Source organism: Equus asinus, chromosome 2, assembly GCF_041296235.1.
Source record: "Equus asinus isolate D_3611 breed Donkey chromosome 2, EquAss-T2T_v2, whole genome shotgun sequence".
Lineage (NCBI taxonomy): Eukaryota > Metazoa > Chordata > Mammalia > Perissodactyla > Equidae > Equus > Equus asinus.
Window position 1 is genome coordinate 81,898,101 of NC_091791.1, and position 23,144 is coordinate 81,921,244.

Sequence of the window (23,144 nt, forward strand, 5' to 3'; positions counted from 1 at the left end):
CTTAACGGTGGGCTCATAAACGCTTAACTACTGGCTTTGCGGAGGTGGGGGAAGCCCTCATTACAGCATCTGCCTATTTCCATGGTGTAAATACTCCTACCATGGCCAGTTTCCGGATACTCTTGTCATGTTTCTCAACGTGGAGTTGAGGAAAGATGAACCACTATATAGTATTCTCACCATACAGATGCAGTAGACAAATAACTTCAAAAGCATAGATAATAGTAAAAGAATTCAGATGCGATGTTTTGAGTATTTACTGCCTTTGTTTTTAATATAATTTAGTTAACTGTAAGTTTATATAGTTTAACTTTTTTACTGGCTTGCAAAACTGCTAAAATTTAACAACCGGCTCTCATGAGCCGGTGCAAGCAAGCTCTGCCCACCACTGCCTTCACTGAGGTCCCGGGCAGACAGATCGATTAGATTCGATTTCTGCAGGACTTTCTTGATTCCTCATCCCCCATCCCACCCCAATTTTTCGCTCAGTGATCTTCACGGAGTAATGTATGTCCTTTCTATCGTGTAATCTGGTGATTTTACTTAATTTCTGATAGGAACACAGACACATAATAGTAAAAAGGGAGCAAAGAGTAGAGGTTAGGGTTATTCTATTGTATTTTACAATAATAAAATGCCTTTAGATTCTGAATCTCATTTGCATTTCATTACACCCTTGAGCATAAAAAGGTAAACTGAGACCTGTCCAAGAGTCACAGTTAATAGAGTTAGGATTTCTAATAAACCATCTCTGTACTGTTTTCACTTAGAACACTTCTGACACCAACTGGGTGTCCTACAATTCAATTTAAGCCTGACACTAACTGCCTTGAGTTAGCACAGACCCCACAAGTTAGGGGCTCAGTCCCATCAGAGTGCCCCTACTTCGGATGCCAGTCACAAGTCCCAGGTTGCCGCCTGTACTTCTGATCAACCAGCTGTAAATTGGGTGTTCCCATGGCCCCCTGCTCAGGTTTGATAATTTGCTAGGATGGCTTATAGAACTCAGGAAAACACTTTACTTACTGTTACTAGTTTATTATAAAGAATACGGCTCAGGAACAGCCGAACAGAAGAGATGCTTAGGGCAAGGTATGGGAGGGATCCAGACGCGGAGCTTCCATGCCCTCTGCGGTGCACTACCCTCCCAGCGCCTCGATGCATTCACCAACCCAAAACCTCTCCCAACCTCATCGTTTAGGGGTTTTTATTAAGCAGACGTGCTTGGTTAAATCATTGGCCATTGGTGATTAACTCAGTCTCTGACCCCTCTTCCCTCCCTGGAAGTCAGGGCACGGGGCTGAAAATTCCAACCCTCCGATCATCTTGGTCTTTCTAGTGACCCGCCCCCATCCTGAAGCTGTCTAGACTCTCCAGCCACCGGTAATCTCATTAGCATACAAAAAGACACTCATCGTTCCAGAGATTACAAGGATTTTAGGAGCTGTGTGCCCAAGACAAAGACCAAATATACATTTCTTATTATATCACACCATGCCATGGAAAGAGAATAACGGAGAATATGAATGACTCCAGTCAACAGGTTACTCATACGGTAGGGCGTATGACCAGCGATTAGTATAAGTCACATTTTAAGGCCTGGCAGTGTCCCTGGAACGCACCTCTCAAATGGCTGAGGGTAAGCCTTTGCTAGTGTTCTACTCATTCGGATACAACCTCACTGGATGGTCTCAGCTCTGTGATGACCAGACATGACCATGTCTGCTCTCTCACCCTCCAGCCTTGGCTGTAGGCGGAAGCAGGCGATGGGTTTCAAATTGACACAAACCCCCAGGGCTCCTTCTGTTTGGTTAGTGGGGGTCGTTTGTGGGTTGCTGGCCTGTTTCTAAGAAGCCTGTCCTTCCTTGTAGGAGCAGCAACTCTGGGCAGCAGGGTGTCTGGGTGTTTGAGATCGGAAGTCCAGCCACAGCCAGTGGCGTGATATCTTCAGACGTGAACCTCGGACTTGACGATGGAACAGAATATGACGATGAAGATTATGACTCAGTGACACATCTGGGCCTGGAGGATGTAGGCACCACATCCTTCCCCTATGAGACTCCAAGAAGGGGAGACACTGGCACACACAACAGGCCCAGTGTCCTCTCCCCCCGCCACCTGGCTACCGAGAGACCCCCGGGGCCTCCCACAGAGAGGACCAGGTCTTTCCAGTTGCCGGTGGAGAGATTTCCCCAGCAACACCCACAGGTCATAGATGTGGATGAAGTTGAGGAAACAGGAGTTGGTAAGGCTGTTTAAGTTGCAGTTGGTGTGCTCTTGGACACGGGTTTCCAGTCGGAGGAGACTGAAGGGGTGTTGGTTGTGTGTATTACATGGTGGTTTGTAAGGATGAGAGCCCAGAGAAATGGGGGTGGGACCTCCCAGCTTCAGAGCGTTGGTGGCTGGGCCCAATGGCCTCAGAGACTCCAAGTGGTGGTCTTTTGGGACTAGGGCTGTAGTTATGGAAACTGTGGAGTGTGTCCTCTTTCAAGTTTCCTATTATTCCTTTTTGTCTGTTTTAGAGAGAAAAGTGCTTTAGAATTATTTTGAAAGTCAGATTTTCTTATTTGTGACTTCTGAGATCAGAAATCTATTCACCCACCTGAAAAAACATTTTAGAAGTTCCTTTGGCTATTTACGCAGTTTATCTTTGACTTTTATTTCCTCTTGGTTTTGGAAGGAGAATGGTTGATTATTTTTCCTCCCAGGTCCTGTCAGTTTCAGAGTTGCTTTGTGAAGATTTAAAAATACAAAATAAGTAGATCCCCTTTTTAAAGATAAGTTTAAAGTACAATATCTTCTAGTCAACCATATTATATCAGATTTTTGCTACATTTTGAGGGAAAACCATTTGAACCCCAGCATGCTTTGATTTGTCTTATGAAAGACATTCAAACTAAACAGTGTTCGTTATTTTTTGCTCTTCTGGTTGACATATAATCCACTGAGATCCATATAAATGGGATGGGCCAAGCCTTTGAATGATGTTTACTATGACTCTTTACTGCTTCTCCTATGAAATTATCATAAGGCCTTCAGAAAAATCTACTCCATTCTACATTATTCACTCATTTTTATTTCTCCTTACTTGTTCTGATCTGTCTCATAGCAATAGGCATAAATGTTTGTTCTTATTGAGTATCCCAAAGCATGGACAGGATCTCGTGGCCGGGGTAGTCTGCTTACTCACTTCTGAGGCACAGAAATGGAGAAGATTCGCTTTAGTGGCGCGATGCGGACAGGGCTCATGTCTCAGGGCTCCCCCTACACACACCGCACCCTGGATTTCCTGGGGTGATGCTGACGTCTCTTAGCGCGTGGCGCTCTGCTCTTACAGCTGGGTTTCTGAGTGATCTCCCCCAGCTGTGTGGGGTAGGTTTACTTGCAGGTGTTGAGATTTGAATCGCATCCTGCTTTTTACCCTGTCCACGTGTCTCTGAAATTCTCATTCGTGAAGCCATCACTTTGAAATGGGATCATATCTGGCCCCAACAGCTTATGGTGGTGTATGACTTGGTACTGAGAAAAGCCTAGATTTGAACCCAAAATGTGTCTTAAACAGATGTTTTTATGTCCCTCTTATCCTAGTTATTTCACTGTTTTTATTAGAAAGGTCAGTGTCTTCTGTAGCCAGCAATGCATTCCTGGTGTTATGTGAGCAGTCACCCACAGATACACAGGCCATAAGGGACCCAGTGGGGCTGGGCCCACAGCTGGGATGAAGCAATCCATGGGGTCGCATGTGTTCAGCTCAAGGCCCAAGTGTTCTTGGCTCCAAACGCCATCTTTATGCCCACTGGAAATTCTGCATATGTAGGACTAATTGAATCTATCTGAGCTAAACTTTACTTTTATCTTCGCCCATAACAGTCAATTATAAATTGGATCATTATCTCCTCTAAAAATGCATCCCCTCTGTGCTTTTGAACTTCATTCCAAATTAATTTGCTCTGGATTAAGGTTAATGAGCTAGTTCATAATTTTTATAAAATGAACCTGGGCAGTAGAAATTTGAAATAGGGAGAAATTCTTTTTGTTTCTTGTGTCAAAGGCTTTTAGACTAGGTGTTACTTAGGAATTATTTCTAATCAGCTTTTCAGCGTAAGAACTTCTGTGTTATACTCCGGGGAGAAGAAAGGGGCAAATGGGTTTTAAAATATTTTAAGGTCATTAAAATGGCAAATTTTATGTTATATATATATTTTACCACAATAAAAAAGTAGTAAAAAAAAATATTTTAAGGTCCCCCCAAAATGTGAAGCTGATCTTTCTGACTATATTAGATGGACATCATATTAAGATTGATTTTGCATGGCTGTAACCTAATATGGACTCAGTGACACTGACTACCTTGGATTATAGCATTTTTAAGTAATTCACCATTATGATTTCTCAAGCTCCTTTTAGACCCATTTGCCTTGGTGATTTGAGTCATGGAGCCACCACACTATAGTCATGTGCCACATAGGGACGTGTTGGTCAACAACAGACGGCCCGCACATATGACGGTGGTCCCATGTCAGTACACGTAGCCAAGGTGTGAGTAGGCTGTACCATCTAGGTCTGTGTAAGTGCCCTCTAGGACGTTCGCACAACGAGGAAATCGCTTAACGGCACATTTCTCAGAACATATCCCCCTCATGAAGTGATGCATGACTGCATATAAGTAGCCTCGGGTTGTGAGTCCTGCCCCTGAACTGCCTAAGCAGATGGGAATTCCTGCAAGGCTTTGGATGCACAATGTGTTGAAGCCCCTGGTCCCCAGTCCTGTGAAGCATTTACAGGTGTGCTGTGTTTTCTCTGGGCAGTTTTCAGCTACAACACGCATTCCCGCCAGACGTGTGCCAACAACCGACACCAGTGCTCCGTGCATGCAGAATGCAGGGACTTCACTACGGGCTTCTGCTGCAGCTGTGTTGCAGGCTACACGGGGAATGGCCGGCAGTGTGTTGCAGAAGGTACTTGCTTCGATGTGTTCAGTTTCCGTGGGGAGAAGGAGGAGGAGTGGACTTTTTGTCTGGGTACTTGTTTGCAAAGGTTGCCTTACCCGGATCTCTAAAGGTGGGGAGTGTTTTTAGTGGGATGAGGATACTGATTCTCTCATTCTCTATTCTTCCTCATACTTCTCCAATGGGCGTTCCTCGGAGAATGCCCATTTTCTAATAAGGCGAGGTCTCCTTCTTTCCTGTGCTGTTTCTCCATCTCTGAGATGACTGCCATTGGGAGCCCATCTTCACGAGTGCCCCTCGCCTGAGACAAAGGCTGAAGTGTTGAACTGATGCAGCCTGGACCAGGAATTGTTAACGCCTCTCATTGTCCTCAGTTTCTTTCAAACCTCTTATTTGGTCTCACTCACAGACTTGACTATCCTACTGATTATTAGCCCTCAGCAGGGCCACTGTGGGCTGGTGTAGACCAAAGTTTGTAGTGGGTGGAATCTGTTCCAGTCCCCCTTCCCCTCGGGTTTTCCTTTCCTCTGGCCCTGAAATCACAGCATGGTAATGGCAGAGCATAAGGGGGGCACCACAGTTAATTTTAGAGCACCAAACCCATTGTGGGGCCAAGTCCAACACGGATGCAGCTGTGGGCTGACATCAGTTCTGAGTTCTGCCCCCAAAGGACCAGCGAGGCTTGATGTCCTCAGAGGTCAGAAGAATCTTCTCAGTGAAAGTCTAGGTGGTCAGGATATCGGTTTACTCAGAGAGTGAGACCAGTGGGAGTCCAGGGCCATAAACTGGAATTAAAATAAAAACAACAAGAACCCCACCGTACTGAACCTGTGTTCCTTCAGACGCCAAGTCACCTCACTTCTCACCAGTCGTTTTCCTTCTGTGTTTAATGAAGAACCGCAGTTGCTTTGCAGAATTTGCCTAATAAATAAGACTGCGTTGAAGGAATGTTTTCTGTTTTTCAGATCCCTTGCCATAGCTATAGTTAAATCAGTTATTTTAATTTGCTAGAAAAAAAAATAGTTTCTTTCTGGGCCACAATTAGATAAAGTGAGTTTTGTTAAATATTATCTTCAGCAATGAAAGGAAATTTTGTGTACTTTTTATACTTTTAATTTTTGAGGATGTTTATGTGTTTTCTGTTTTCTTCTCAATCCCACCACCCCAGAGGGTGTGCCTTTGCTCCTTTGTTTTAGATTGGGCTTTTCTACTTTTCTCACCCAGGGAGAAGCTTCCAAAATCTGCAATGAAAGCTTCTTCTCAAGAGCAACCTCATTAGCTCTTTCCACGTCAAATATCAGAGCTGGAAATGCTGAGATGTTTGGGTTTGGTGGCAAGCTCAGATGTGCCAAGCTTTTCTGCTACGTAATGATATTATATACACGCCCCGTAATAGTTTTGTGGTTTAAGTATTTGTTGGATTCTTGCTGCTTTTGAAACATTTTTATAGGTCAAAGTTTGGGAGAAAAAAATGTGTTTGCTTTCCTTAACTTGGCTTTCCTGCTTGTTTCTGCAATTGTTTGGGAGATGCATTTTTTCGATATTAGTCTTCTAACTTCACAGCATTCCCCAGTGTAATGACACAGTTTGAGAGCAGAAATATTCTGTGTGTTGAGCATGCCTTGGCTTCTCCATGACCCTGTTCAGCAGCTTGGACACATCGAACGCGGCAAAGCTCTTCAGAACGTGGGTGATGGCGCCCAGGTGTGAGCCTGTCTGTCCAGGGTTATTCAACAAACTTTCCTGAGAACTTGCTGAGACTGAGCGAGGGAGTTGGGTGTGAAAGTCCTGTCCCTAGTAATTTGTCATCTAGGAAGAAAAACAAGGTATATACAATCAATAACTGATAGAATTTAATTCTGCATCAAACCTGAACAGTCCAAGGTGACATTTACCTCTTCCTTCAGTTTTTTTAAAGATATAACTAACACACTTGTTTAAAGTATACCATTTGGTGGTTTTTAGTATTTTCACTAAGATGTGCAGCTATCACCTCTATCTAATTTTAAAATATTTCCATCGCTCCAGAAAGAAACCCTATATCCATTAGCACTCTCACTTCCCCTGGAGTCCCTCGGCCCCTGTCCATAGCTAATCTACTTTCTGTCAATTTGGGCTTTCCTATTCTGGACAATTCATATAAATGGAACTGTGCAATTTGTGGCCTTTTGTGTTTAATTTCTTTCACTTAATGTTTTCAAGGTTTGTCTGTGTTTTAACATGTATCAGTACTTCACTCCTTTTTTCTAGCTAAATAATGTTCCATTGCATGGATATACCACATCGTGTTCCATTCATCAATTGGTGGACATTTGTGTGGTTTCCCATTTTGGCTGTTATGAATAATTCTGCTAATAACATTCATGTACATGTTTTTGTACAGACACATATTTTCTGTTCTTTTGGTTATATACCTAAGAGTTGGAGTATGTATAGTACAGAAAATGAAAGTTCACTATATTGCCCTGACTGAACCACTGTTAACAAATTTCTGTACATCTCTTCAGATATTTTCCCATAGGTATAAGCTGACATTTATTATTAAGGTAATTTTAAAAACAAAAACAGTATCCTACATATATTATCTGGCAATTTATGAAGAAAGCCTTTAAATTTGCCACAGTAGGTTTCACATCTTTCCCAGTTGTCTAAATGAAACAATCCACAACAAACACTCCAGTCCACAAGCTGGTCCTGGGTCAGAGGGCATGTTGTGTGGCCTGTGATGTCTGCCATGCCCGGGCCTGCTCTGGCTTGGGCTGGATGAAGCTCCAGGACTCAGACTGGTGTCCCAACCCTGGGTAATAGGACTATATTGGAGCCAGAGATGCTTATTAAGATGTATTTTAGATTAGTCAACCAAATGTCCCCGATTTCTGGGACCATCCAGTTTAGCCCCGTTGTCCCAATGAAATTACTCGTGCTGTCCTTTATACTCTCAAAAGCTGTCAATTATATAATCACCTAGTTCTAGATGACCAGTGACACTGTTCTTCTCCTGAGATTATTTTATTTCCCCTGAAGTTCCTCCATCACACGATGGCTCTCACTGGAGCTGCTTTCATGCTGTCCATTGTCAATCAGCATGGAAGAGGGGTAGGACGTTGAAATTTCTAAGGCTCATGGCCACAGTTGTAGGTACTGTCTTCTTGGGAAGAACAACCACTTTCGCTTATCCCCAAACTCTTTACCCCAGCGCTGTTTTGCCTCTTTGCTTTATAGGTACAGCTCCTATCAGTCATGTTATTCTTTTTTGAAAGGCTGGCTTCTTTCTTTGTTCCCTGCTCAGGTTCCCCCCAGCGAGTTAATGGCAAGGTGAAAGGAAGGATCTTCGTGGGGAACAGCCAGGTCCCCATCGTCTTCGAGAACACCGACCTCCACTCCTATGTGGTGATGAACCACGGGCGCTCCTACACAGCCATCAGCACCATTCCCGAGACTGTTGGGTATTCTCTGCTTCCTCTGGCCCCTGTTGGAGGCATCATTGGATGGATGTTTGCAGTGGAGCAAGATGGATTCAAGAATGGGTTCAGCATCACAGGTAGTTTATGTCAGACATTAACATTAATGGGCCACACAGTGGTGCCTGGGGGACCCGGGAGTAAATGAAAGGGAACTCCATGTCTGCAGGCAACTTACTGATAAGTATTTTTTGGCTACAGAAATAAGATGTTGAGGTAAAATTATCAATAATTTTTTCACTAATATATATGAGCTAAGACTGTCTAGAATTGTGTTTTGATCAGGGAGCAATTTCATGGTGGAGATTTAGAAGTCTCCGGCAGAGCAAATGATGTCGTCTCATATCCTTACAACCCAAAGTGTGCGGCTCACAGCTTCCCTCCTTCTGTTTATCAAGCCTGCCTCCAAATTCCAAACCAGTCTGAAAGTGATATTTGACATTTCTTCAGTATCTGCTCGGAGAAAAAGAACCTGTCATTTCTAGCTAAATTAAGCCTGATAAACATAATCCCCATGAGTCTTAGGAAACCTGAGTTTTCTTGGAGCTTCTTAGAGACTGTGTCCTGTTCAGTCTTTAGTGGACGTGCAGGCAGATGGTCGGGGGACATTTCCCTGAGTAGCGTGGCCTCCCGCATGCTCTGCCGAGGCCACTCCACCTGTGCGTGCTCGAGGCCCTTTCCTGGGGGCAGCTCGGGTGGAGGAGCTTGTGTCCTTCACCTCCAACCACTTCCAGGACCTGGAGTCTGTTATGCTGGGAGGCAGGTACATAGCCCTGCCTCCGACCACCGGGATCTGCCTTCTCCACCACCAGCAGCCTCGCTGGAGCCTCAGCCACGGCTTTTGTGGAAACACTGCTGAAAGCAGGGTCTGCAGGCTTTACACGGGTAACCCTCCAAAAGTTATAGCACGTAAATGCACGACTTCCTGAAGCGTGGCCATTTTAAGAAAGGAGGGGCTATATATTTGAAAAAGGGTGAACTTACCCGTAAGATATGCTAATTTATGGCCTAATGTTTTTTCTCCGTATCCCTCAGGCATATATATCCTGCGTATTATAACCATGTTCATGTTCTAGTGCAAACACGCTCTTTCCTTTGCTGACATAGTTGAACTTTGCAGTCAGACCCACCTACCCTACTCCTTCCCTCCATAGCTTTTTACATGCGTGTTGCCTTGTATGTGGGTTAATTTGCCTTGGTGATACTTTGTAACATACATCAACTTCAGCAGGGCTGAGAGAGTCTTTACAAATTGCCTGCATAGCGCATCTTTGTTTCTACCACAGTCCTTTTTAACTGCCTCAGGACTTGTGTTATCAGTTGGGTATCTGCCTGGAACTTGCATACTGTAAAGCAGGAGTTGTCAAACTTCTTCTGCAAAGGGCCAGATAGTACATATTTTAAGCTTTGTCTAAACATTTTAGGCTATACCATCTATGTTGCAACTGCTCAACAGAGATAATAGGCAAAAGAATGAGCGTGACTGTGATCAATGAAACTTTGTTAACGGGCACTGAAATTTAAATTTCATATCATTTTCACCTATCATGAAATATTCTTTTGACTTTTGTAAAAAAAAAATTGTAAAATGTAAAGACTTTTCTTGGCTCCAGGGCTGCTGACCAGATTTAGCCCTGGGGCCCTAGTTTGCCAGCCCCTGTTGTAATGGGAGCGTGCAAACATGGGAAAGGGAAGAAGCTGGAAGAAGGGGAAAATATTTTTTCTGCCTGTCTGGGGCTGCTGCTCTGCACAGAGCACAGGGAATTCCTGCTCCCAGGGTGGTTTCTGGTTCTGGTGATGGTTTGCCTTGAACTCACCAATCCTGAGCAGGGCTTAGCTGTTATAACAGTCATCACCTTAAATGACATCTGGGAGCCATTCACATTTGGCAGAGCACTTTTTAGCATACTTTATCTCATCTAATTCCCACAAGATAGATTGTATCCCATTTTTTATCATCAGGAAATGGAGGCTCAGTGGAGTTAAGTAGCTTGTTCAAGCTCACCCAAGCAGTACTGGGCACAGTTGGAGTCAAACCCCAGGCCCCTGCTTTGCCCAACACTACGCCTGAGCCAGCCCGTCTCAGATGCTGCTGTGTAGCTGGGAAGCAGCTTCTCTCCTCTGTGCATGACTCAGTTGGGCCACATGGATATCCCAGCTCTGTCCTCAGTGTCACCAGCCCCATTTCTATCAATCACACTGAAGCATCTGCAGAGGAGGTGTGGGCCCACCCCCACTTCATGGTGCAGCACTGTGAGTCCAGGGCAGGCATGAGGGCATCTTCTCTGACCCCAAAGTGATGGACTGACCTTGCTTTCCAGGAGGCGAGTTCACCCGCCAGGCCGAGGTGACCTTTGTGGGGCACCCGGGCAAGCTGGTGATTAAGCAGCAGTTCAGCGGCATCGACGAGCACGGACACCTGACCATCGACACGGAGCTGGAGGGCCACGTGCCGCAGATCCCGTTCGGCTCCTCGGTGCACATCGAGCCCTACACAGAGCTCTACCACTACTCCCGCGGGGGTGAGCCTGCCGCGGCCGGGACGGCCTGGTGACAGCCACCTGCTCCAGCTGCCCGCTGCGGCAGCCCCGCACGGGTGCACTCACCTGGGCTTCCAGAGGGAAATACACGGATGAGACCTTATTAGTGTCACCTTTCCACTGATTATAGACATAGTGCACACTCATCAGAGAGAATTTAGTGCCAAAGAGAGAATAAGTGTAACTTACAGTCGTAAAATCAGGACATTATTATTCACTTTAAATGTATTTCCTTTCAGCCTTTTCTCTGTATATATGTCTAAAATATCCCAACATATATATAATATCCCAATATAAATATCTCAACATATTATGTAATTTCAAAATCAAGTAATATAATTTTATTATAATATACACGTATATATAGTTAACTTTTTATTTTAAATAATTTCAAACTTACAGAAAAGTTGAAAATAGCACAATTTTAGCACCATTTACCCAGGTTCAACAATTGTTAACATTTTGCCACATTTACTGTATCATTCTTTCTCACTCATATATACATATATATGTATATTTAAGAGTAAGTTGTAGACATCGTGATCGTTCACCCTCTAAATACTTGACATGTTTTTCCTAAGTACAAAACATTCTCTTACATGGCCACAGTACGATGATCGAAATCAGGAAATTTAACATTGATGCGATACTATTATATAATGTCCAGTCAGGTGCATAGTTTTTATTTAAATAAAATTGCAATCATACCACATTATTATATCTTCACTTTTCCAATTAAAGACAAATCATGAATATTTTATATTTCATTAGGTAGGCTTTGAAAACACTTTTAAATGAATCCATACAATTCTATTGTGTGGCTATTAAGTTAAACTACTCTGTTTTTAAAGCTTAGGTTATTTCCAATTTGTCCTCTTAATGAGTTGAAATGACCATGTTTGTCATAAATCTTGACCAAATCTCTGATTCTTTTCTGACTTAATTCCTAGAAAAAGAAGTGCTGAGTCAAACAGTAGGAACTTTTTAAAGGCTCTTTTTAAATTGCCATCTAGAAAGTTTGTACCAATTACCAAGGCTTCATGGCTTAACTGTGGGGGAGAAGAGTGAGTGAATCGGAGATGGAATGAACAGGACCCCAGTCTGCAGTCAGCCTGCGACCAGATGGTGTTTCTGGCAGCCCAGCACGTGGGAGCTGGACAAGAGGCAGCTTACACTAATCTTTTATTTATCCTCTGGCTTTTATTATGAACTACAGCAGAGCACACAAATATAAAGAGTCTTTCATCCTTTTTTTAAAAATAGGAAGCTGAGAGTTTTGTCGTATGGCTAAGTGGGGCAGACCGCCTCTCTTCTCCCCTACTGAGGTTTGCTCACAGTAGTAATTTTCCAGAAACTGGCTACTGAAACCCATTTAATGTCTCATTTTTTTAATATCAGAAAACTATTTAATCTAGGGTTATACATAGCAACCACTATTTCTTGAATCCTAAGTGAGATAGCCTACATAAAGCAGTTAGCGCTCTGCTAGTCATGTGGTAAATGCTTCATAAACAATAGTTTATCTTAATGATAGTATTAGCCTGCTTGATTCCAGAAGTTTTACATACATTATCTTATCCTCACCCCATCCATGTTGTAAAAGAAATTGAGGCTAAAGAAGTTAGTCACCGGCCCTGTGATCACACAGCTTGTGAGTGATGGTGCCGCCTGAATTCAGGTGTATCTCCTGCCACGTATGTGCTCTTTCCACCAGACCTTAATCTCTGGGTTGATTCTGGGCGGCTTAGGAACTTACAGAGAAGCACCTGATGAGAAAAAGCAATAAATATTACTAATGCGAGTAACACCAAGAATAGCATGGGAAATCTATGAGTGGAGTGAGTCCCAACACAGAGATAAATGGCCTTATTTGACCCATTCCATCTGATCCCTCGTCTGGTAGCATTGTGGGCAGGGAATACTGCGGCTGGTTTTAAAGCCCTTGATTAAGCCCCTTGCATCCTTGAGATCTCTCCTTTGTCTCCCCGCCTCGTCTCCCTCCTTCTTCCCCATCCCAGTGATCACATCCTCCTCCACCCGGGAATACACCGTGACGGAGCCCGAGCGAGATGGCGCTGCCCCTTCACACGTCCACACTTACCAGTGGCGCCAGACCATCACCTTCCAGGAGTGCACCCACGACGACTCCCAGCTGGCCCTGCCCAGCACCCAGCAGCTCTCGGTGGACAGCGTGTTTGTCCTGTACAACCAGGAAGAGAGGATCTTGCGCTATGCTCTAAGCAACTCCATCGGTCCCGTGAGGGGTAAGAGATGGCAGCTCAGATTGGGCATCATGTATGTGCCGGCACATCTGTCTCTGTGCCCTTTGACGTGTTATTTTTCATCTCTCGGGAAGAAGAAAATTATGCTAAAATATCTCCTGGCAGAAATAAATGTCTTGCCATCTATGATTCTTAGAAAACTACCTGTCTCTGTTCTGCTAACCTAAGGCTTCTTCATTATCCGATTTGGGCTAGAGCAAAGAGTGCTAACTCGTTGAGTTACAGAGTGGACCATCCAAAGGCGACAGCTGGTTTTGGCAAGGCACTTCAAACACTCTGATACTCAGCCTTGAAAGGAACGTGTGCTCTCTGCTGTGTGACAGCACATCGCAGTGCTGAGGTCTGGTCTCTCGGTGCTTCTGGCTGCATGGAAGGAGCTGGCATTTTGGGAGCTAGCATGACATCTGTCTCAGATTTCACGTCATCCAAATCTTAAAGCCCCAGGGGTTCTGTGTATTTTGAGTCTGGATGTTAAGATCTTTCTCTTTTTCAGTTATTTATGGTTCTCCTTCCATATCCAGGTCGCTTCTCCAGCTGCCCATGGTTGTCCTTGCTTGACTCCAAAAAGCAGAAGGAGGGCAGGTGCCTTTCTCCCTCCTTTGACAACTGTAGCTCTAGGCAGCAGAGGTTGGCGCATCTTTTGCTTAAAAGGCCATAGAGTAAATATTTTAGATTTTGCTAGCTATACAGTGTCTGCCACAAGATCTCAGTTCTGCCATGGTAGCACAAAAGTGGCCACAGACCGTATGCAAGTGAGTAGGTGTGGCTGGTTTCCAGTAAAACTTTATTAACAAAAACAGGCATCAGTCTAGAGGGATGTAGTTTGCTGATCCTGCCCCAGGGTGACACAGGAGTCGGCTGGTTTCCTGTTCCAGGACCCCTGCTGCTCTCCTGGTCATCAGCTATGCCTTACTTTCTGTGGAAGGAGGAAACCTGCAAGACTTTCTGAATACTCACTTGGTTTCAATGGCTCTGCCTTCACAGATGGCTCCCCTGATGCCCTTCAGAATCCTTGCTACATCGGCACTCATGGCTGTGACACCAACGCGGCCTGCCGCCCCGGCCCCGGGACACAGTTCACCTGCGAATGCTCCATCGGCTTCCGAGGAGACGGGCGGACCTGCTCTGGTATGGCCATCAGTTGTGACTTGTAGGGGCTGGGGGAAACAGCCTAGGAGGAATTATCCAGACTCTGTAAAGCAGAGAGCTGGGTGAGGCGAGGAAGCACGGGTGAGGTACTTCCTGGTGGGCAGGCCATGCCCGGGCTGTTTAAGCCCCGCACTTGGTGTTCCCTTGGTAATGTGGGTTCCTGCCCTTTTCTTTCATCTGATCAGATGCACTGACTCTGAGCAACAGAGTAGGATGTATAAGACCACACTCCACTTCACCTTAAGAACACACAGGTTTACAGGGAAACTAAAGTCAGCACTGTTTATAACACTAACAAGATGACGGTAACTGTCACAGACCCAGGCGCTGTCTGTTAAGCACTTCACAAACACCGTCTCATTTAATTTGAATTGAATTAAGTTGAGTTGAACCATCTCTGATGAGATAGGTTCTTTCAATTCTGTCTTTTTAAAATTATTTTTAATTGTGGTAAAATACATATAACATAAAGTTTAACATTTTAACCATTTTAAGTGTACAGTTCAGCAGCATCGAGTTCATTTGCATTGTCATGCAACCGTCACCACCATCCATCTCCAGAACTCTTTTCCTCTTGCAGAACTGAAACTCTATTCCCGTTAAGCAGCAGCTTCCCATTTGCCTTCCCCCCAGCCCCTGGTAACCACCTTTCTATTTTCTGTCTCTGAATTTGACTACTCTGGGTACCTTGTATGTGTGGAATCATACATATTTGTCCTTTTGTGACTGGCTTATTTTACTCAGCATAATGTCCTCACGGTTCGTCCACGTTGTAGCATGTGTCACAATTTCCTTCCTTTTTAAGGCTGAATAATAGTGCATTGCATGTGTAGACTCCATTTTTTTCAATCCATTCATCTGTCTATGGACACTTGGGCTGACTCAATTCTTTGGCTATTGTGAATAAAGCTGCTATGAACATGGGTGCACGAATATCAATGTTTGAGTCCTTGCTTTCAGTTCTTTTCAGTATATTACAAGAAGTGGAATTGCTGGATCCTATGGTAATGCTATATTTGATTTTTTGAGGACCTGCCACTCTGTCTTCCATAGTGACTGCACCATTTTACATTCCCACTGACATTACACAAAGGTTGCAATTTCTCCTTTTCCATGCCAACACTTGTTTTTTTGTTTTTTTTGATAGTGGCCATCCTAATGGGTAGGAGGTTCATTCCTGTATTTACAGATGAGAAAATTGAGGCTCATTAAAGTGAGCCAGTGATGTTGGAACATTGCAATTTGAGTCTCTGACTCAAGCCAGTATATTACTGTGCTTTCTCATGGCACTGATTTTATTACTTATAGTTTAACTTTGAATAATTTCACATAGGTGGCTTGATATTTATATGTTTCTTACTAAATTTTAACCCACTACCAAGGGGCAGTTAGTTGACTCCTGACTCAGTGAAGAGTCCAGACAGCAGAGGCCACTAGTGCACGAATGTCTCGTGCTTCAACCAGTGCTGCCTAAATCTGCAGCAGACGGCTCACTGATGAATGTAAGGAATGCCAGAAGTAAGATTTCCTCGTGACGTGAATGTGTCCGCACATATGTTTGGCCAGAAAGATGACCAGCCCCCTTTAAGGCCTGGGGTAAGAATCTAGGGAGCCCAGCAGCCTTGAATTTGGGAAGGATGCCTTGGGTCTGGAATCCAGGGCCTCCAATTAATGGCAGATTTGGTGTGCTGATTTACCGTGAAGGTTAGCAGATCCTGCTGTGGGGTGTTGCTGTAATTGCTTCAGGGTGAAGCTTCAGGTAAGCTGCTCACTGGAACGTCTGACCTGATGGAGAGCAGGGACTTCGCTTACAGGAGCAGGCTGCACCGTTGCTTAGCCAGCTTACTGATAACTTTGTACATGTGCTAGAATTCAATCCGAGACTCACTTTCCTTGTACCATACCACTGGGGAGGGGACATAGTTCCCACTCACCTCTGATCATCAGAGTTCCCCAGATTTCCCCAAAGAGCCCAACGGCCTCAAATGGCTGAATTGGCTGAGGCCAGTTTGAAGCAGCATGATACTTTGTGTGTGTGAGCGGAGCCCTCCCTGGGCCATGAAGATGTGATGCACACCAGGCAAGGATGGGGCTCCCTCATTTCTCCAGCAGAAGCCTGCACCTCCTTAGCCTTTATGTAGCCCTGTGTCAATTTCCTAAGCCAATCGAAGCTTAGTCCAACATGGAGCTACCGCAGTGCGCTGCTGCTGAACCCCACCCTGGCTAAGTCCACTCTTGGGGTCGGAGCTTGTCATAGTGGGAGTGCTTGCTTCCCTTCACAAAGCATGACCAGTCATGCTTTCTGTAATCTGTTGCTATCAGAGAAAACCCTCTGAGGTCCTCACCCGGGAAGACAGGTGGTCGTGTGTGGACTTGCCTTTGTCCTATGGTTAGTCCTCGTTCCGGCAGATTAGCGCCATGGAATGTGGGTATATTCCCAGTCAGGCTACGTTTTGTTCCGGGTCACTAGAACGTGCTCCAAAGTGTTAATGCATTGAGACACTAGGCTGATGATAGGAAATTGCATTAAGCCGATCACTTCATGTATTATTTTGACCTGGAAAGTGCCTTAGAAGAGAATGAGGATGAGCCTTTGTAATTCAGTGTGCATGACGCTGATATAATGATAGATGACATCCCAAACAAGGCCGGTGTTGGTTAGACACCGCAGAGCGAGCCTCCAGGGTAATTAGGAGAAGACTTCCGGTTGGCTCACAGAGCTCTGGAGCCTGGCAGAATGGCTTCGTAGATTTCTCAGTTGGGAGTCTGTGGAGAGAGTTTTGGATAATCTCTCGCTGAGTAATTTTGAGTACACACAAGGCATTTAACAACTCAGCCATGAGACTCTCATTCTTAAAGAGCCTGATCTTTAGAAAAGGGACAAATTGGAGAAACTTAAGAGTTGTTGGAAATATGTGAAAAGTAGCCACTCTGGAAAACAATCAGAAAGGAAGCAGTAATTACAAGAATAATCCAGGATTTTCCTATTGGGGTAGAGAATGATTTATATGAAAGGAAATCTCTCCCCAGAGAAGAGGTTGACTCGATGTTGAATAATAAGAACAATAATCTTCAAACAGATATTGTGATATTTTATGAGGAACAGTTATCACCAATTCACTACTTCCACCAAAGAAAGGATTAAAGTCTTAGCCTCAGTTTACGGAAGGGAGGATTTAAATGAGACATTAGGAGGAATTTCTAAACTGTAAGCACGATGAGATCTTAGCGGGGAAATTGCTAGGTCTAGCTCTGAAGAAAAGGGGTCGCCCAGCTTGGATTATATGTGTAGACCTGCATGGAGGTGGAGGTTGTGGTAGGGGACCATCCGCTCCCTGATCCCGTGGGCCCCCAGGTCCTATTTTCCAGTGGCTCTCCAGGTAGGGTGTGAGGGCCACGCACCCTTCTAGTCACCTAAGAAGCTTTTTTGAAACACACAGCTTCCCTTTCCATAAACCTTCCAGGGGGGAATGGAATTCGGAAAAGTTCCCCTGGTGATTTTGTTCTGTCCCTTTGACTGAAAACTGTTGCTCTGTGCTCTGTGCTCTGGCACTTGAGTGTGAGCCGTGGAGCCCTGCAGTCTGCATGGTGTGTCCAGACATCTGTGCCGGGAGTGTCTTCTGAGAGTTGTGGCGCAGAGACAGTGGAAGCCAGATGATCTTTTTCTCGCGTGCTGTTGGAGCAGCAGCTGGTGGATGGAGTGTAAAGTCCACGCTTGCTGAATAGCCCCCACACCCACCGCAGCGCCAGCCCATGGAAGAGGCTGCCTTGGGAGGGCTTTGTTCCATAACCTTACAGCTGTGCCTGGAGCAGTCCCCTTGTGTGAGATCTTGTATCTTAAACATTTCACAGAAACGTACATTGCAGTATATTTTCAAGAAGCTGGATACCATTGGGTTTGGGTTTTGCCTGGCTATAGGTCAAACCATGCAGCTGGTGTGGCAAAAATGCTTGTCTTGTGCAGTGTTGTCCAATAAGCCAGCAGGGCATTTGTCTCACCGATGGAGAGACTGGCTAGATTGCCCATCGGAGGTGTACCCGTGAGCTTTTGTCTCCCGAATGTGAAAGATTCCCATTAGGGCATTAAGGAGGGGTGGTTGAGATGGGGAGGGGAGTTGTGTGGTCTCAGCCATTATGAACTCCTCCTCATTGCCGTCTTAGAGTTCTAGAAATGACAGAAGTAACTGTGTACACTCTGAGAATAAGCTTGGCAAGGAAGGACCTTACCAACTTACCAATCCATCAGTGGTCAGGTAACCAGGGTAATGACAGGTTAGCTTGGTTTCTTGTCTGGGCCACCAGCCTTCCTGTAGTGGTAGCCACAGACTGGCCCCAAGGCCTAGTGGCCATCTGAGGACCATGTTTCTAGAATTGACCAAATCTGTCCCCATGGCTTGTGGTGTAGGATGAATCCCTAAAAATTATAATAATAGCTACATTTTTTGAGCATGCTAGGTGTTCCTCTGGCTTACATCCATTTTGTAACCCTTAGAAGAACCTCTCAAGATGAATAGTATTATGTGTATTTACCAACAGGGAAACTGAGGCTGAATAGTTAGGTAACTTGCCCAAGACCACACGAGCTGTAACTAAAGGAGGCAGGATTTGAATTTAGCTATGTCCAGCTCCAAAGCATAGGTTTTTGGGTTCCATAATATCCCATATAGTGGCTGTAGTGTTGTTCTGTGAGGGGACATCACCCCACTAGCTCATTTACAATCTTATGATTCAATGGCTTTCCTTTTAGTGCAGTCAGCTCCAGATATTCCAAAATTCACACTTAGGCTTTAAATTGTTCAGCTTTTCTTTGTAACTGTCATTGGAGAAGGGTGATATTTCTGAACAAGGCATGTTTAAATATGCTGTGTAGTTTCGGAACCTTATTCAGAGTCTGGACACTTGTCTGTACGTCTTCCTAATAAGTATTTGCCAGTCGGATGTTAGGGGGCCCCAGGCTCAGCAGCTGGCTCCGGGAGAGGCGGGGGAGCACACGGGTACTTAGGAGGAGGGCCTGGGACCACTCTCTAAAGTGAGGCACAGAAAGAAAATCTTATTTAACACGACTTTTGGAATATAGAAACATTTGTTTTAAAATTGTCCATCCACAGGCCAAAATGCTTTCTATTTTATTTTACCTAGTGATGTTTGAAGAAGTTTTTTTAAAAGTCTGCATCTTTTGAAAACTTGCTGTAGATATCGATGAGTGTTTAGAACAGCCCTCGGTGTGTGGGAGCCACGCAATCTGCAATAACCACCCGGGAAGCTTCCGCTGTGAGTGTGTGGAGGGCCATCGGTTTTCAGAGGAGGGAACCTGTGTGGGTAAGTTCTCTGGGTGACTTTTCAAAGCGTTTATTCACAGGGTGCATGTCAGTGACTGTATAAAAGGCATTGCCCAGGTGATTGTCCTGGCTTCAATGGAAGGTGCCGGCTTCTGTGTGGGGCAGGGCACTTTATAAAGATGAATCAGATTTTCTTCCTTCCCTCCAACTACCTGGAAAGTCACATGGACAAGGAGTAAGGAATGTCGTCGTCTACACTAGTAAGACCATCACCTCGCCTATTACGAGCTTTTGCATTACATCTCCTTATAAAACTTTTTAATTCTTTTTGTTATTCTTTTAATAGCTATTAAAACAATTAGACTTGTTTCTCTTTATAGCTGGTGGCCTTGGGGTTCATGTGGAGGAACCACCTTATATGCGCTTGTCTCATTACCTGCTTTAGAGTAAAATTTTGTTGATTTACATGTAAATTTCCATTTTGGTCCATTCTGTTTATGGATTTCAATTTTAGAAGCCACGAGTAGCAGCATAACTTCCTGGCCTTACCGGAGTTAAGTGAGTTGAGGCTATTAATTAGGCTAATTATGCTTTAGGATGATGATGCTTTTGGTGGTGATGATGTCGGGCCAACCACAAAGAGCCAGATGGTTTAAATTTTTCCACTTTTTCCTAGTGCTGCACTTTGACCTGTTAGTTGCAAGAGTTTTAAGTGCAAAGATTCTTGTGGATTTCCAGGTCTAGAGGGCAGCGTGCTGAATGGGCCATCTGAACTCCACATTTCTTCCCAATTTCAATCAGATTCCTGTTTTACGGCATAGTGAACCGTCTCCTTGCCCCTTCCTTGCTGTTTACTAAACCCTAGCATGCTTTCTGTTTGCTCCATCTATCTGTTTGCTCAGATGAGGCCGCCGAGGTCCCAGGGTGAGGTGATGCCTTGAGGGCGGGAGGGAACAAGCAGTTCTCATATTTTGAGTATGACCCAAACATCTGTGAATTTAGCGAAGCCAGTCCCCTTTGCACAGAGTCGAGATTTCAGCTCTGCTAAAGTTACTCCTACCTTTTTTTTTTTAGTAGAGAATAACAATTTCTGTGTTCTTTACTTTTTGAGATGAAGGAGATTCAAAGGTTTATTTTTCAGGGCAGCACCATTTACATTACATTTCAGCTCAAATTTGGGTAATGGATCCTTTACCCTTTGGGTGGTGAAGTGTGCAGTCCTGGGTCAGATGTGTGTGAGGCATGATGTCCTGGGCTTCTGTATCCAACCATTCCTGATGTCCACACTCACTGGAGGGGCAGAGTGGGGTGCAAGACAAGTGGTGTGCAAATGTCTACTCCTAGGCATTTGATTTTGAGGAAGACACTTAACCTCTCTGGCCTCAGTTCCTCGCCTGTAAATGGGGTGATTAGACTGGATCATGGGTTTACTGTGTCCCATGGAGATCCCTCAGGAACTGCCAATGAGGACATTAGGGAGACGTGGGCAGACTCTTGTCCTCTGTCCCGACCTCCCACCTTTCGTTTTCTACATATCCAACTCTGCTTTGTGGACTTCCATATTTGGCATTTTCTGTAAGCCTGTGACTTTCTCTTTTCCACTGGGTGAAACTTTTACAGCTAATCGGAATGTGCGAAGTGTGTTTACACCAAGGAAAGTCGGCCTCGGCTTGCCCGTAAATCACCTTTATGTGAAGACGTAGACACTCTCTCTGAGTGGACACGGCCCTATGATACGTGGCCTGGTGGACGGAGCGTGGGGAAATTTGAGATCCCACTGAGTCCTCACATGGGCATCCTTGTGCAGCGCACACACCATGCACCTGCCCATCTGTCAGGGCAGGAACAGGGCTGGGCCTAGGCTTTAGTTGTGCCTCCCCCAGTGTTCCCATTCCCCCTCCCTTGCCTGTCACAATGTTAGGAGAAATCATTGTAAAGCATTCATTTTTGTGATCTTATTCTCAGAACTTAAAGTAATTAGAGGCTGTATGAAACCACTCGACTCTTTATTCCCTGCCCGCTTCTCTCCCTATGATGCGTGACTTCACTCCCTTGGTTTGTCCTTCCCTCTTGACATCTCCTTCCTTCTCCCTTGTTGCCTCATTTCCTGGCCCAGTCAGCCTACAGGTGTCTCTCAGGGACCACCGTCAGGTGGGTGGCAGCATCTCAGAGCTGGCCACCCTCCTCTGCTCATTCTGGCTCAGGGCACCATCCTTTTTCAAGGTTCTCTTCAGAAGGGAAGGAGCTAGAAAAGTGCAACCCCAACTTACAATTTAATTGTAATTGTAATTGATTTTTTTTTCCTGAGGAAGATTGGTCCTGAGCTAACATCTGTGCTGATCTTCCTCTATTTTGTATGTGGGTCACCACCACAGCATGGCCACTGACTCCCGGTCTGTGCCCGGGAGCCAAACCTGGGCCACTGAAATGGAGTGCACTAAATTTAACCAATAGGCCACAGTACTGCCCCCATTAATTTTTACTTCGTATTTTGAGCCCAGTTTTCTCTCCTTTCCAAAACTTGCCCCTCCATTCCTGGGCCGCTGAAGTGGAGCGTGTAAACTTAAGCACTCAGCCACAGGGCCAGCCCCATGCTTTTTCTTATATAAGACCATTTTCCATGCCAAAATGATTTTCTTCTTAAAGAAGCTTTAAAAGTCACCTTTGCAACTCCAAACAGTTGAGTTTTACCTTGGAACCCCGGAGAAACTGAACCAGCCATTGGAAATCACCTCCTAGACTTCAGCCCTTGGCTTCCATCTTGAAGCAGAAGATGGGGTATTATTGACTAGCTCTGTCACTCCCCCGCTTCATAAGCCCTCACTCCATGAATTCTATCATCAGGACCCTTTAGAAAATAATAGTCCCATTTACTGGGCCTGCCTGTGCTTGGCATGCTGGAAGTAATTCTTACTCTCCAGAGAGGCTCCAAGAAGTTATATGATTTACCCAAAGCCACGTGGGGGACACGTATACCTGGTAGAAACCCAGGGCTTCCTACCCCAAAGGCCCACAGCCTTTCTACCAAGCCTGTCTCATTGACCTGGAAAGGTTTATTTCTCCTTCTTTGGTGGGAAGTGGGTGACTTTGACTTTGCCATTTGTAGTGGCTGTTCCACCTTCCCAGTGGGCCAAGGTTAAAGACACCGCAGAGGTCTCAGATCCTTAGCTCCAAACACTCCACCAACAGAGTTGCCGTAGGAAGCACGTCCACTTTCAGATGGTCCACATCCACATCCAGATGAAGGGAAAGTTGGGTTATGGGGACCTGGTGTGGAGAGTGACTGAGACAGAGCCCTGGGGTGAAACTGAGGTGGAAAGCCAGGCTGGATGACCGCCCGGGTGTGAGTCTGTGGAGACTATGCAGAGGCAGAATCTGGGTGGGAGGAAACGGGAGGGGAGCCTGGGGTACAGCCCAGTGGGGAGCAGGGGTGAAGCCTGAAGAGATGCCTGGAGGTTGGGGTCCGGGGACAGTCGCCCCAGTG

General features: G+C 45.1%; 1 protein-coding gene across 1 annotated transcript in view; it reads left to right on the plus strand.

Moving 5' to 3' along the window:
• The window catches only part of NID1 (nidogen 1), a 77,490-nt gene that overhangs the window by 22,661 nt on the left and 31,685 nt on the right, over window positions 1-23,144 (plus strand). Inside the window, exons 4-10 of the mRNA XM_014846543.3 lie at window positions 1,872-2,245; window positions 4,809-4,958; window positions 8,239-8,490; window positions 10,732-10,932; window positions 12,969-13,214; window positions 14,217-14,360; window positions 19,575-19,700. Of these exons, the coding sequence (XP_014702029.2) occupies window positions 1,872-2,245; window positions 4,809-4,958; window positions 8,239-8,490; window positions 10,732-10,932; window positions 12,969-13,214; window positions 14,217-14,360; window positions 19,575-19,700 (1,493 nt within the window). The remainder of the gene's footprint in view (window positions 1-1,871; window positions 2,246-4,808; window positions 4,959-8,238; window positions 8,491-10,731; window positions 10,933-12,968; window positions 13,215-14,216; window positions 14,361-19,574; window positions 19,701-23,144) is intronic.